The sequence below is a fragment of the Coloeus monedula genome (assembly GCF_965178545.1).
Source record: "Coloeus monedula genome assembly, chromosome: 17".
NCBI lineage: Eukaryota > Metazoa > Chordata > Aves > Passeriformes > Corvidae > Coloeus > Coloeus monedula.
This window is the reverse complement of record NC_138797.1, coordinates 8,398,883-8,414,877: the sequence shown is the minus strand read 5'-3', so window position 1 is coordinate 8,414,877 and position 15,995 is coordinate 8,398,883. Positions and strand designations below refer to the sequence as shown.

The 15,995-nt window shown below is 48.0% G+C and overlaps 1 protein-coding gene across 1 annotated transcript in view; it reads right to left on the bottom strand.

Moving 5' to 3' along the window:
- The window catches only part of MYT1 (myelin transcription factor 1), a gene marked incomplete at its 3' end in the record, with an annotated part of 39,614 nt that overhangs the window by 5,217 nt on the left and 18,402 nt on the right, over positions 1-15,995 (bottom strand). Inside the window, exons 10-17 of the mRNA XM_082293063.1 lie at positions 14,790-15,004; positions 12,092-12,297; positions 10,911-11,180; positions 10,016-10,170; positions 8,023-8,085; positions 7,747-7,815; positions 3,638-3,700; positions 2,971-3,054 (exon numbers count right to left, since the gene is read on the bottom strand). Coding sequence (XP_082149189.1) covers positions 2,971-3,054; positions 3,638-3,700; positions 7,747-7,815; positions 8,023-8,085; positions 10,016-10,170; positions 10,911-11,180; positions 12,092-12,297; positions 14,790-15,004 — 1,125 coding nt within the window. The remainder of the gene's footprint in view (positions 1-2,970; positions 3,055-3,637; positions 3,701-7,746; positions 7,816-8,022; positions 8,086-10,015; positions 10,171-10,910; positions 11,181-12,091; positions 12,298-14,789; positions 15,005-15,995) is intronic.

The window sequence follows — 15,995 nt, the reverse complement described above, 5'->3', positions numbered from 1 at the left end:
GCAGAAATTATTGCCCTGATTGTTTACATTCCACACAAAAGGGAGATGACAGCAAAGGGGGGGGGGCCTACACCCAGCCTTTTCCCAAGATAATTTGAAAAATGCTGATCTCGATTTTAATCAGCTGCAAATGCAGCACAATTCACTTATAATATCCCTGCCAGCAGGATCCTCAGTAAATTCATAACATCATTGCTTTTATATGATCACGAGCAAATTACTGAATCCTCAGGAGGAAAAGGAGAAGGGGGAGAGGGGGGAAGAGCAAGAGAGAAAGAGACAAACCCCAGCATTTCGTATGCAGCCGTTACGGCCCAGCCATTACATATTTTACACCGTTAATTTAACTTTTATTACACTTTCATTGTTAAAAAATAAACCAGAGCCTTATTCTGCAAAACATCTGTCTTGGACATCTTTTAAATTATTTTTTTTTACAATATTATTATTTAGTGGGAGCACCAGTAGCATCTGATCAATTGGACACCTGTGGGTGCTTCCGCTCTGTGGGCTTGCTGAAGGTTGAGGTGATCTGTTCAATCGCGTCTGCAGCAAATTACTTGAAGGATGAACAGCAGAAACAACAGGCACTAAATGACTTTCTCCTCGGTGACGATGTGCAAAACTCGGCCGGGTTCCAAGCGGAGCTCAGTGCAGACGGAGGAAGGATTTAGAGCCAAAGCTCCTTAACATAAACCCACACCGGGCGCACCTTGCCGTGGGTGGTGGAACAAACACTTCCACAGGCTGGGGGAAGGCACCAGCCAGGGATTGTTGTGCCACGTTGTCTTGCACATCTCAGAGGAGCTTCTGTTCCTCCTGGGTGTACTGGAAGAGGGGGGGTTGGTGCCTGGGCCATGGGATGTTAGGGAATGCCTTCACCTCCTGTTGCCACAGAGACCCTCACAGCCCATCCCACACTTCCTGCACCCATGTCCATGGTCCCACGAGGCCTCTCTGGGGGTGGATGACATCAGGTTTCTAGGAGTCAGAAAATCCTCCAACGCCATTTGGAGCCTGGAATCTAGAGAATCTACGGATGCCCCCCCTCCCCGAAGTGTCTAAGGCCAGACTGGATGGGCCTTTGAGAAATCTGCTCTAGTGGAAGGTGTCCCACCCCATGGCAGGGGGTTGGAATGAGGTGAGATTTAAGATCCCTTCCAAGCCAAACAATTATATGATTCCTTGCCATTTTATCTTCCCAGTGTTTGCATCTTTAGGGTGGGCTAGGAGAAACCCAACCCCTGGTGAGGATGCTGGTGGGGACCCTCACTCTGCTGTGGCTGTCCTGCCAGCCGATCCCATGCTCCTACACAAGGCCCAGCTGAACCATAACAAAACAGCCACATAAAAACCCGTTTTCTCCTTGCACTGGGAAGTGATTTCTGTGCAGAGAAACCACACTGGGGAAACTGCTTGGCACATTCCTGCCCTGTCCTGCCCTGAATGGGGAAGGCACAAATGAGCAAAACCACAGCTTCCCCAGCTCCACAGGGCACGTGTCCCTGGGGAAACCATGCAGAGGGGTGACCTCCCAGCTGGGGGCTCCAACCATGGTGAGAGCAAAGGTACAACAGCCAGCACTTGCACAACACCAGTCTGCTCCTTGTCCTTTCCTTCCCTGTGTCACTGGTTAATGGCACAGCATTGCAACACCACCAGCAATTCAGTGTATTTGAGCCAAAAGAGGCTTTTTTCCCACAAATTCACAAGTAGGTTGCTTAATTTTTAATAAAGTCTCCTAAATCCTGCTAATTATCACATGGCTCATTTAACTGGGAGGCTTTCCTTCCTGTAGACTGAGGAGGAAGAACCGAGCAGATGGCTCAAATATCATCTTTTTCTGAAAGGTTCTTCCCCCCCAGTGGGCACATCCCGGCTTCCCACCGACCCCATAGGGTTCTTCCACACCCACTGGGTCCTGCTTTGGCTCCGCCTCTGCTCCAGGCCAAAACCTGAGCACATGGAGATATCCACCTCTGATCCTCTGTGAGGGCAAGACCTGCCCTGGGGCTAAAATAAGTAAAAAAAAGATCCATTTGGAGACAGTGTGCTGAGCCAATGGGGTTTGAACAGACATGCCAGCACTCAGGGGCAACCAGAAACTCTTGGAGGAGGTTGATAATTTTTTCCATGTTTCTTTTTACCCCCTTCCACCTGCACTTGCTGGCTGAGTGGACAGGCTCCAGAAAGGCTGGAAATGCTCTGAGGTAACAATAAAAAATAGGGTCCTGGAGTCAGTGTTGCCTTTGATGCCGTATAGGTGTGTAAGGAGATATAGATCCAGACCCCACGTGCTGAGCCTGCGATGCTCAGACTTGCTAAAAGTCAGGACAAATGGATTTCACAGCTCGTGAAAACTCCTGAGGTGGACTAAGCGATTTCAAATCTCTATTCCCCGCAGGAATAAACCCCCTGGGATGCTTTGAAAACTTCAGCCTGAGGCAGCAGAGAAAGGTTTTTCCAGTTCACTTCAAATATTCTGCCCTGGCAAAGACTCTACAAAACAGTTTATTCAGGGTTACCAGGTCCTGACCCAGCTCAGAGCTGGGTAGTTTCTGCTTCTGTGTTCCTGGCACTGGAGCCAGTCCATCAGCCCTTGCCTGCCCATTGCTTCCCCAAAACCTGCAATGTTTGGCTTGATGTGGGGTTTTACCCTCATTTACAACACTGGTGTGATTTTTCTGGAATTATATAAAGTACAGCTAGCAGAGAGGGCCCTACCAGCCTACCTTTCACATCTGCAGGAACAAATAAGAAAAAATAGAGCATTACCCCACCACCACCCAATTTTTCCATCAAATCTCAGAACTGCAACACCAAAACACAGCAAAGAGCTTCAGTAGAGGATGCTCAAAGCAGCGTGACTGAGGAGGGATGTGGGGTGGGTGCTGATCCCCCACGTAAATCTGTGTGAGGCAAAGGGCATGGAGTGACAAGCTTTGTTCAGGAGTTATTTTCCAGACTTACTTCATCAGCTCTGGGTCTTCTTTATCATCCTTTGTCGGGGTAATCTTGATCCCACTTTTCTTGGCACGAGGGCAGCCTGACAGACTGTGGTTAAAAAGAGAAGAAAGGCCTGTCTCACTGGCAGAATCCCTGCATTTGCTATTCCCCCGCTTCAGTCATCTTTCCCTTGAATTTGGCACAGTGTTTTTGATCTCTCTCGTTTTGCAGCTTCACATCACGAGGAGAAGTCAGAAGGAAAAAAAAATAGTAAAAAATTGAGGGAGATGGACAGTAATTAATGGTGTCTAGATAAGAAGATATCTGCTAACAGCCTGCAATGTTTAATGGAATTGTTGGAACAGAAGGCTCAGATCTCTGCTATTAATGTTCTAAAGCGATAATAGAAGTCATAAATAGGTAGCAATATTAACAGGAACATTGCATCAGCTAAAATCTGACCCCTTGTCTTTTATTCTGTTGAAAGGAGCTTCTAATCAGATGCTGGAAACATCAGAAAAAAAAAGGGAAGTCAGATTAAAGAGATGAAAATAGGCTTCAGTTGTCAGTAACATTAATGTTTTATTCAGAACTTTACAACTCTGCCCACTGCAGGGAAAAAAAAAAAAAAAAAAGGAGAGAAAGCAACACAGAAAGAGGGAGAGAGAAAATAATTTAAGAGAGATCTTACCTTCTATGCGATGCATAATTTCCTGTTATGTGACCAGAGCCATCACAACCAGGAGTAGGGCACCTGCAGAGGCAAGGGAGGCTCGGATTAGCCTGGGGATGTGAGCAGGGGATTGACACTCTGTGACAGCTCTTTTCAAAGAGAAATCTGGGCACTGTCAACACAGGAGCAGGCTTTTCCTTCCTGCGCCTTCTGCCTCTGTAAGGACAAGATTTGGTCTGTAATATCCATGGTACGGAAGTCAGTGCATCACTGCGTGATGTGGTGTTGGAGAGGAATATCTTTGGAATGTTGGGAGCACAGTGAGTGGCTGCTCTCCCATGAAGGACTCAGGTCCCAGCCTGTGTCCCCAGTCTTGTGAAGGGGACAGCTCAGGAGCAGATAATGAGCTAAAAAAATCCCTCCAGGACAATGTTTGTCATCTTGAGGAAGCCATAAGGAGACAGCAGGGGCCATCCAGGGCCAGCAGGATGGACCCAAGCAGAGACAAGAAACCAGAAAAACACCCTACAGATCTGGACAGCAGGGCCCCATGGCCACCACCAAGAAGAAGCCCAGCAGAAGGTCTTGGCTCAGTTCCAGATGACTTTGGGGGCATAATCTCAGTGAGGGCAAATGGGCAGCCCATGGCAGAAGGGTCCTCAGAGTGCAAAACTGGCTGGTGCTTTTGAGGGAAAATGATGAAGGAAGAGGTGGGAAAAGGTTAGGTTATCCCTGGGTCCTGTCCTTCCACAACACCATGGGCAGGCGACAGGGGGTCAGCAGGGGGACAGCCTGTGAGGGGCCTCAGGCTGGGGATCACTGGGTCACCACACAGGTGCACCAGCAGCTTTTGGTGCAGAATCTGCCCCTCAGTCCTCAGCCACTGCGTTACAAAGTGACCTTTGAAGGTGCGTCCGTGGCCGTGGGGTTCCAGGTGAGCATCCAGCAAAGGCTCGAGAACGCTTCTGTGATCACCCAAACCTGCACAAAGGCCGGTGGGGGCTGCGAGCCCACCCAGCGGCACGAAGATAATGGCCCGAGTTATGCACCACATCATTAAGGGCTCAGAGAGGGAACGGTGAAGGGATGTGAAGTACCACGAGCACAAAGATCTGTTCCCAATGCTGTAGGTGACGCAGCGGACATAAAAGTTGTCATGGGGACAAGGAAGAGAGGAGAGGAGTGTTTGCAGAGGATGTGCACGCCAGCCTGCCAATTAGCCAGGGCTTTTTGAGTCAAGTGATTAGGGCCGGGGGAGGGGGTGTGGGGAGGAAATCCACGATGCTCAGCTGCTCCTTCCGAGCAGAGCGAGCAAGGCTCAGGGCACATCCACGAGCTTGCAGAGCACCTGGTCTCCTCTTCCTCCATCCCTGTTTTTAAAGCTACCGGTGCCTGGTTGGGATGACTGGTTGGTACCTGCAGCAGGGCAGGGGTCAGTGTCTCTCGGACAACGTGGTGGTGCACGGGCAGCCCCTGATGTCAGTGCCCTTGGAAAGGCAAGATGCTTTCCCAAAGGTTGGACAGGGCTCTGAGCAGCCTGAGGTAGCTGAAGGTGTCCTTGCTCACTTGCAGGGGATCGGACTCTATGGCCTTTAAGGTCCCTTCCAACCCAAACTATTCTGTGATTCTGTGCTGGTGCTCTGGCCCCGAGAGTCAGTGGAGCAATGGTTTCCAGAGGTGTCTTTAGTTTGCCAGCTTGGAAAACAGCTTTTTTTAAAGTCTTCTTTTTTTGTTCAGAAAATATCAAAACTCTCCTCTTTGCAGCATCTCTGAGGGAGACTTTGGCATTTGCAGGTCACTGAATAATCTCCACTGGTAAAAAAAAATTGGTACCTCACCTCGGGTAGGAGAGCAGGGACATATCCTGGACTCACAGGGGTAACAGGGAGGCTCAGAGCCAGGAAAACATAAGTGCACATAGGTCTGATGCAGTAAGAGCAGGGACACATCCAGCAGGACCTCAATGAGGGTGCAAATTCTTCAACTCATTCAGAAATTACAGGTTTGGGAGATGACTGTGGTATTTCCCAGCTCTACACTGTTACAGTAGAAAGCAAAACTATTTCTCTGTTGTTCTAGCTTCAGGGTGGGAGGAAATTATGAAAACATTAACACCGAACACTTTCTTCCTTTCAGGACTTTTAAAGAGGAGAGAGAAGTAATTTGATTTTTATTTTTAATTATCTGGAGACAAATCATACCAACAGAGACCTTTTATTGCATGTTCCAGCCTGGAGCTATTTTTTTTGTATCAGCGATATTAACCCCTGAAATAGAATTTATAATAGAAACACTGACATGGTCTTATCTGGAGTTGTGAAAAGCTATGACTGTGCAATCAATAATATCTCAAAATCCCTTCCTTCTTTCTCTGCTCCCATCCTCACCAGGACATAGAAAAAAGTAGTATTTGAGGAAATAATATTAACAAGCCTTTTTGGGGCCAGAAGTCTCCCATTTTCCACAGTATTTTGATAAAAACCACTGACATTGTATGCCAGAGGGGAACAGGGGATGCTGCACAGCAAGGCTGGACATGATGCTTGGTCTCAGGGATGAGCCTGTTTGCTTTTTGTCTGGCCCTTGCTGGAAGTGGCCACTGCTCCTGAGAGCTTTTGATATCTTTAACACTAATTGTTTGATCACTTGGCTATTCTTTCAAGCTGTTGGAGAAACACCAGTTCAGCAAAGCTCTCTTAAGAGGTCCTTTCAAAACGTGTATCATCTATGGTGTGTGATTAAGTGTACTTAGCGCTAATCACAGCAGTCCTTGCCATCCACCAGCATATTCTATTAATATCAACTAATCCTGCCACCTCTTCCACCTCTGTGATAAGGAGCAGGTTAACAAACACTTTTCCTGGCACCAGCTCCACCTTTGGTGGTGGGGCACAGAGGAGTCCAGGCGCCACCACAGAGGGATTTGGGACTTTTCCAATGACCTTAGTGACCAGTTGAGATCCCACTGACTCACCTACGACTCCAGAAATCCCTGGTTGCACACAGGACACAGCACATTTGGATTTTTTAAGCCTGTGCAATGTGAAGCCCTTCATGAGGTTTAACCCTCAGTGGAGGCTCCTCAGCTGTAGTTATGGTATCTAATTCGTAACGAATGTGTCTAAATGATCCAAAACCTGGATTCAGCTGGATTCAGTGGGGAACTCAGAGGAGACTCAGCCTGCAAGGATAGTCTGGGCCCACGAAAGTGATGATGAAAAAAAATCACAATGAGCTTTACCCCAGAGATGCAGATTGGGTAGAGAGGGTTGAGGTCTCCTCAGTGTCCCAAGTAAATACAATTTCACCTTTCTTTAGGGAAGGCACCCTAAGAGAGCATTTGGGAGAGCCACCTGTGAAGAATAAGCTCCTACTGAAAAGGAGGAGTTTGGAGGAGACAGCAGCAAAGCTGAATACGGGATTTAGAGGAAGATTCCTGAATGAAAATGTCAAAACCAGGTTCCTCCCTTCAGGAGCAGCAATGGAAATAGGGAGGTTTGAATTTCCATGAGCCCTTGCCCACTGGCTCAGGATCTGGCCTCACCATGCTTTTGCTTTTCATTCCCCCACAAACCATGGAAATGAAGAGGAACCTCTCTCACTGCATCACGAACAGCCCTTAAAATGTAGCATAAAAATAGCACCCCAGGTTCTCCAAAAGAGTTGGCTTGGCTGTGTGCTGGTGGTGACTTCCCAGCTGTGTCTCTAGCCAAAAATAAATCCAGGCTTTGGATTATTTGAGATGGACAAAAATGTTAAATGAAAAGGGTTATGGCCCAAACTAGGCAACAAGAGCTTGGGAAAAGATGCCAAGTGACAAAGAAAATAACATGTCTACAGTGCCCAGAGGAAAGCTGCCAGGTGTCCAGGTTATTTCCAATCATTGCCATCAGCCCCCTCCCCAAAATTATCCTTCCTCTATGCCATTGCCTCTTCAATGCAGCATCTGGAAGCTGGACTCCACCAGAGCTCCTCGGAGGCAGGTTTTGATCAGCTCTTTGAAAGGAGGAGGGAGGGGATGGAAAAGCAAAAGCAGAGCAAGAAGTGTGGGGGTAGGAAGGGAGAAGAGAGAAAAAAAGGGTGGAAATAAAGAAAAAAAAGGAGTTCCAAGTTGAGCGCAAACATACTTGAGGTCAGCAGAGTGGGCAGCCATGAGGTTTCTGAGGCTCTTGTCAGCAAGAGGACAACCAGAAAGGCTGAAAGAGAAGAGATGGAATATCTGGATAAGCAAAAAAAAAAAAAAAAAAAAAAAGGGAAAAAGAAAAAGGTCTGGGACATGGGGAGGGAGAGGGGCAACAGAAGGGGAGGAAACGGAACCAAACTATCCACATGGTCACAAACTATACCAAAAGAAAAAAAAAGTTGTCTTTAGAGTTCAAACCATGAAAAGAATGTCTACCCACCTGCGGTGAGAGGCATAGTTCCCCGTTATGTGTCCGCTGCCATCACAGCCTGGGGTTGGGCAACTGGGCAACAACAAAAACAAAGAGCGTAAGTGTGGGAAAGGAATTGATTCCCCAAGACCCACGGGTGGGCAAAACCAGCAGAGCCCCCTCAGGGTCTGTCTGGGGGGGTCTTAGTCCAGCCCTGCTGCCTGACTCCTTACACCAGTCCCATCCATCAGACCTTGTTGTGTGTTTCTGTTTGCATGAATATAAACCATCTGTTTCCCTTTCAGCTCCCCTTCCTCCCCTTTTACTTCTAAAAGACCATAAGGATCCTAAAAACACATTTTGAAAAAAAAAAATTGAGAAAAATGGTGTCAAAGGCAAAGAAAGTGTTTAAAAGCCGTAGTTGCTGGGAGGGCTGGGTGGCAGTGGGGGACTGGCAGCAGCCTGCTGGGTGGCATGGCCTGACAGAAGTGGCCACCCCTGGTGGCTGCTGCCAGGTTGGATGATTCCTGCAATACTGAAGCTCTGGCCACAGGAATCATCTTGTTCAGATTTCATATCTGAATGAGGTCCTTCAGATTTCAGCTTCCTGAAATGATTTTTTTTTTTGTTCCTCCCAACCCTTACACCTGCAAAGAAAAGCTTGCAAACACTGTTTGCTGCAGAAAGGGAATGACAGCAACCTCTGGCTGTGCCTGGGGGTGATGGGAAGATACAGGTGAGGAGCACCTGCCTGGAAGTGGCCCAAGAACTGCACCCAGACACAGAGCATCAGACACAGCAGGCGAGTCTGCTCCTGAGTTAACTACAGCTAATTCATTACAGCCCTTGGGCCAGAGAGGAACAAGGATATTAAATGGGGAGGGAAGGCTCAGGGCTGCCCACGACACCATTTATTTATTCCAGGGCTGTTTCTATTTAGGAAATTTCTCTACCATCACAATAAAATTAAAGCACAGGAGGACTTCAGGGCTCTACCTCAGAAATTGCTGTTCATATCACTGGTGGGTTTTAAAAAACCCTTTACAGCTTTGTGTAGGGCAGCTGGTCTGAGCTTTGCTCATTTAGGGAAGATGCTGCTGCTGCTCTGCCCTCACAGATCTCCTCCCTGCCTGGCTGCTCCCTCAGCCTCCTGCCTGCAGATGAGGGGTGATTTGGATGAGATCAGCAAAACGGTGCCCACCGGCTCTCCCTGCATAATGTGTGGGAGGGTCAGATGCACAGGAAAGGAGCCAGGAACAGCTGGGATGCCTGGAAACCTCCCCATCACAACCTCCAGGCTGATCCCAACGTGCTGTTAGACCAGAGCCAGGCCCAAGCTGCCGTGTTTGGCTCAAACTCTTAAACATGAACCATTCCTGTGGGAATCAGTGTGGATGCAGAGCCATACTCCATCTGATAGGGCAGATGTGGGTCTGTACTTCCAGCCACACAACGGACAGACAGATGTGAGCTGGGTCAAGGTCTCTCTCCAGTGCAAAATGCAACACAACAGCAAACTTGCTGCAGCCTCAGGTCCCACTTTGTGACCCTACAGTATCACAATGCTGGGACCCATTGCTCTAAGCCAACAAATCCTGTCTTCTTGTGTTCAACACCCCGTTCAAGAAGGTGCTGAGGTCCCTTGGGTGCTCTTGGCTGCGCAGCACCAGCCAGTGTCCCAAACAATCAGGACATTGGGTAGGCACCATCACTGTGCCAGAAACACTCTTGCTGGAAAACACCAGGAAAAACTGGCCCTGAAAGGAGTTTCTCACAACCCTGTCCATGAATCCCAAGAACACCAAGCTCTCAGGTTGCCTTCATCACTGCAAACTAAGGCCACATAGGAACATACTTTGCCTCATTGATCAGCAGTTGTAGGAGGATGAGTAAGATCAATCACAGTAAGAAGGGGAATTACAGTTCTTATTTTTAAAATGCATTTACTAATTTTGTTTCCTAGCATCCTGGCTAAGTACATATTAATAGATTTTGGAGGAAGAGACTAGAAGGCAGGACTCACGTGAGCAGCTCTTTCTTGATGTCCTTTGAGAGGAATTTCAGCTTGAAGTTGGTTAAAGTAACTTCACCTGGGTATTTCCTCTCTTCAAAGTTCTCCTCTGACACTTCTTGCTCATCAGCTTCCGAGGAGGCAAAAGAGTGAGCAGCAGGCTCTGACTGCAAGGAAAGGGCCAGAGTTGTGGTGGGGTCACTGCTGCTGAGCTGTGGTGGGAAAGGATCCCAAGTTCATCCCAGCTAAGGGTTAGTGCACCATTGCCAACATTCCTGAGCCCCCTGCAAGCACCTCACAATACCCAACCCAGAGATCCAACAGCCTGTAATTTCCTGGGGTTTTAATAAAAATGGGTAAAACATGTCCGTACAGGGATTTACACGTGGCTTTCCCGAGGTCTTGAAGGGATGAAGCTCTGTGCAATCCCCTCACACTATTCCTCAACAGCCTCCCCATGGGCAGAGGCAGGTGATGCTCCCAGAGCCGGGCACCTCAGGCCAGCTGGGGGGTCATGGCTGGGTTCCTCACCTGCAGGATTAATGTCAGTGCCATGCAGGGCTGTAGCGCTAATGGCAGATATAAATCATCCCAGGAAACACCACCAGGAGCAGCACTGCTGCAAGAGAGCTGACAGGATTTACAACAAAGAAAGCCTTGCAGACACAGGGCAAGGAAAGTGGTGGGTTCTTCCTTTGCAAGGGCACCCCAACAGATCCAAGAGCAATTGCTTCCTGCCTGGTTTGCCCTGGCTGATACCTGATAGCACTAACAAAGCTAGGAATATTTCTTTCCTTGTCTCAAAGGACAAACTGGGGGTTCTGTGGGAAATCGGACAACTCTGCAGGCAAACATGGCATTCAACATCCCATGAGTCGTTATTCAAGCATCAAAAGCCACTGCTCACCTCCTCTGGCTCCTCTTCCCGCTGACGGTTTGGTTTAGTGTAGTCAATGGGCCCATCCCATTCATCCTGGCGGGAGGTCTGGCTGGACTGGGGGGAGGTCATGGTGCTGCTCGTGGCACTGGTGCTGTTTTGGCGCTGGGACACATCTGGGGACTTCATGCTGGGACTACTGCTGCAGCTGCTGCTGCTGGGGAAGGTGCTCTCCCGTTTGCGGTGTTTGTTCATACTCAAGTCCAGAGTCCCGTTTTCATCCACCTCAATGTCCATGGACTGAAAAGTTGGAAACAAACCCAATGTTAGCAGCTGCCAGAAATTCCCCATGGAAGTCTTGCCCCTGTTTGTCTTCTGCAGTGCAGCAGGCAGGTTTTCATGTTGCATCCTCTCCACAGTCAGGTAGGAGGAACTGAATAACAAGGGTTGCTCTTCCTAAATATTTCAGGAACATATCATGCAAAGGCACGCCTCTACTACCAGCAGTGTGGCATTTTGACTCAGTTGATTGAACACAGGCATCTAGTGCCACTTAGGATGCCTCATGGCATCCAAAACATCTGCCCAAGGTTGGGAGTGCTCCATGGGACTTCTGGAGAACCTGTGTTCCTCTGAAAAATAGGTGGAGGTCAGAATGGACAAAACTGGGGAATCTCAAATGGCATCAGACACAGATCAGGGAACAACTGAAACCAGCTCTGAGAATCATGGAATTACAGAATTGTTTGGGTTGGAAAAGCCCTCTGAGATCATGAAGTCTAAACATTCACCCACAGCATTGCCAAGCCTGTCACTAAACCATGTCCCCAGGTGCCACATACACATGTCCTTCAAATCCCTCCAGGGATGGTGACTCCACCACTGCCCTGAAGAGCCAGTTCCAGGGCTTGACCATCATCAGAAATCATAAACTTTTCCTAATATCCAGTCTCAGCCCGAGACTTGGCTTGGGATTGATACTCATCTCACATGGCTAATTTGAACCACGAGGCACCTCCACATCACTCTAAGAGCCGAGATTCTCTCCTCCAAACCCAAAGCGGGAAGCCAAAGGGGGATTTTGTATGAGTGCCTGCATTCCTTCTATATTTACAAAAACAAAATGAAAGGAAGGGTAAACCAAGGTACTTCTCCCATCCCAAACTTCAAGTCTGGCCCCTGGGCAGTGGTGCCTGGGCACATTCACCCACCTTGCTGGGGGCCTCTTGCTGCTTGGTGCTGAGATTCTCGGGCATCTCCCAGCAGCGGGTGGAGAGGTTGAGGATGGCGGTGGCCGCCATGTGCGCAGCCTCAGCGTCATGGGAGTAGTCAAAGCCTGTGGAGGAAGATGAAGTGCTCTTCACGTAACTGCTGGAGGGGCTGTGGCTGGGGGAAGAGGCCTTTGGAAAAGGTTTGGCTGGAATAAAAAGAGAAGGAACAACACAAGGCTAATGTATAAGCGGCATGAGCAGCAGGGAAAGGTTAAGTCAGTGTCACACGGTTAATGTATGCACAGTTCCTGGGGTTATTCCCGATCCAAGGGCTGGTTTGTTGCCTGGGACGTGCAACAGGAGCAGTGCTGGCTGCAGCTTGTGCTTGGTGTGAAAGGTTAATTCATTAACTGGCTCTGCCATCAATACCCAAAACACAAGTGCTTCTCTTCATTAGAGCTGCTCCTTCAGTGGAAGCAGTTAAAGGAGAAAGCTTAGAGAAGCTTGCTGGCTCTTTTTTTATTCTTCTCTTTCTTTCCATAATTTATCTGCAGGGCTGCCTTACAGGGAGATTTCTAGTCGCATGTTTGGAAACTTAAAATTTATAAAATTACATTAATAGAAAAAACGTGGTCATAAAATATGAGCTTCCAAGGATGACACTGGTGAAATATGGATTTTCTGACAGCTGACATATCATTTAAATATGTCAGAGTAACAGGATTTATTACACAGCTGCACACTGCTCCCGTATGTCACAGCAGCAGCAGTGCCAGCCTGGAAATGCAATTTTTCTTCATACCCTGTGAAATGAAAGGATTTCTCAGGGTGGATGCACAATAAAACTTTCCCTAATAATAACTAATAATTCCCTGTTAATAAAACTTGAAGCTGGTCCCATTTAGAGGCCCTCAGTATTTTCAGTGAGTGCAAACAGGACATCATTTGATTTAGAACAGCCCCAGGATTGTATTCTGAATGAATTATCGAAACCTTCAAATTCTTAATTCATTCCACCGTGCTCTTTCTGGGGGAAACCATCTCCCCTTTAGTGGGAGGCTCACCCAGGGAAACTCATAAGCTTCAGCCTGATCATGGCAAAGCAAAGCCAACCTCAGCTGATGCAGCTGCAAAGTGATTTCATTATTCCCATTACAAACTTGTAATATAAGACACTATAAAATACTAATCTTCCCCAGCACTGCTTTCTTCCTCGTTGCGTGTGTGTATAATGCATATTGACATTAATGGGAGTTATGCACACACATGCGGGGGAATATAAATCCCTCTGGATGAAGATCTCTTCAAAATAAGTTCTCAGCGAAAGGAGCAGATTTCGCTGCTATGATTGGCAATCATATTCATCTTGTCACTTTGATTAACTCATTGGAGGTTTGGTCACATGGTTATTCTTGTGTCTGGCTGCTTGTTTTCCTGTCCAGTTTAATCCATGTCTCCGAGGCGGGGTGCAAGTATCCGCCAACCCAACCTGACAATATCCAGGATCGGGAGATGCCAATTTCAATTTCACACCGTAGGCTCAGCGATGCTTTTCCATTTCATAAGTATTTCTATCACTAATAGACTCGCAATCAGCAAATTAGTGAAATAAGTGATGAGAAAAAATAGAAAGGATTATCCTAGTGGGTCTGCTGGAATTATTTTTGTCAGTACAATTACCCTGAAAATTCTTTGCTAATATTGCAAATAACACAATCTATTCAGTGAGAGAATCACTTGTACTGGAAACAAATTACTTTTCCATCAGCCCTAACCCAGGATGACAGTGGCAGTTGTGCTCTCTGGCCTCCATCCAATTTCATTGTCTGATCCTGTACAGATTTAGTACTGTAATAAAGGGCGCTCCCATTGTAGTGCAACAACCGGGATGCTTTCAAGTACGAGCACTTTTTTAGAGAGCAGCTGCATCAGGATTAAACAGGATTGTGGAAGTGGGATTAGCCAGACAGAAAGCCCTCTTGAGGCTGCTGACTTCTACAGTCTGGGCTCCTAAATAATTTTTTTACCCCCTCAGAAAAATGTCTTGAGGTGCACAGTTGGCATCAAATAACACGTTTGCATGGGCTGTGTCCCCATGCAGTGTCCCTCTTGCCCCTGGTAGCCTGGCCCCTCAGAGTTTATTCATTTTCACCCAGAGTTATAACCAGTGCAAGGTCCTCAGAACAGAGCAGAGATGGGTGGCTACAACAGGAAAGAGCTGGAAGATAGAGGTGGGTGATCGATAGGTAGAGCTGGAGAGCAGAGCACAGCAGGGAAGACAAATCGGGGGAGTGGGTCATATATAAGATGGAAGAGAAGAAAACTGTAATCCATTTAGCCAGATGAGGAAAGCCAGATCAATAGATATGAGCTGCAAAGCAACGGGGACCAACTGAGGACAGCTGTGTAACTTATCCCACCTCGAGACATCACTCAGATTAGTGTTCCCACCACAGTTCTTCCCAAAGCTGAAGTCAAGGAGACTCTCCTCCAAACAAAGCTTTCCCAGCAGCCACGGACTCCCCTCACCATCAAAGGTGCCCACCTTGGGACCCATCTCCCCCTCCCCATCCCAGGAGGGTCCAGCAGCTCAGACCCAAGACTCTCCCATCACCCCAAAGCCACGATCCCAAGAGCCTCACAACACAGAGAAAGGCAGAAAATGCAAAAACCGAGTCCATCTCTGCTCCCAACTTACATTTAAAGGCTTTAGGTGAGGTTTCGCTAGTCTGAATCTTTGGGGCAAGCATGCGTTTGCCAAAAACCTGAGCATCAAAACTTGCATAATCGAAGGTGACCTTGGAGTACTTCTCCAGCTCCTTGGCCAGGTTGGCCCGGGGGGTTGCTGGGACCATGTTGGGCCGGTAGCTTCCATACTGAGGGATCTCCAGTTGCTTCACAAAGCACATAGGCCTGAGGATGAAACAATGAACAGCAATTATTTCTCTTTTCCTTGACAAGGTGACTGTTGAGAGGGGACCAGACACGATGGGGGTGCAGCTCCACCTTGTTCCTGAGGGCTTACTGGGGACGAGGAGGCAGTGACAGCCCTTTTGCTCTCCCTCAGTGAGTCTGCATCTGGTTTGGATCTCTCAGACTCCAGTTTTATTTTTTCTATCATTTTTTACCTTCTTTTCTTTTTTCCTCTTTTTAAGCAAAACACCGAGGTGTCAGCCTCATCCAACACAATGTTCTTGCAGGCTGTCATGGTGTGGCAGCATTTTCCAGAAGAGAACAAGCTTGGGCATCATTCCCTCACGGGACCCATGACACAGGGTGGCACACAAAGGCCTGAGGACCCCAGTTCAGCTCAGCCCCTGCTGCAGGTTCATTGCAGGGGTGCCAGGGCCTCTCCCCTGCCTGCAGCCCCTCCTAGAGACTGGCTGCTGTGAGGCTGCCTATCATGAATCAATTTGTCTTGCATATAAATTGTATATAAATGGCCTATTGTTATTCTCCTTCCCGTGACCTCTTTCCACCAGAGAGTCCTCGGAGCGGGAGCTCCTTGGAGCATGGACCGTCCTCGTGACGCGCTCAGAGCGCTCTGTGCCGGGCGCGAGCTCTGCTGCAAATAAATAAGTAATCACCCTAAATGGCCTTTCCAAAGTAGCAAGAGCTGGAGCACCAGGGTGCTCAGCAGTCCTGGTGGGCAAATAAATAAATGAATCAGAGCTCGATGCCTTTGTGGGAGGGCTGCTCGGGGCTCGTACTGTGGCTTTTATCTTGCTCCCATTGCAAAATAACCAACCATATTCCAATCCATCTGTAGCCTCATGAATCACATCAGCTACGGAAGCCAGCATCTATCAGGGACATCCTTAATGGGAGACAGCCCTTTCTCCCAGGAAGAGAGAGACAGGCAAAGTATCAAAATTAATGTGACTGGTTTGGAAACAAGAGGCAG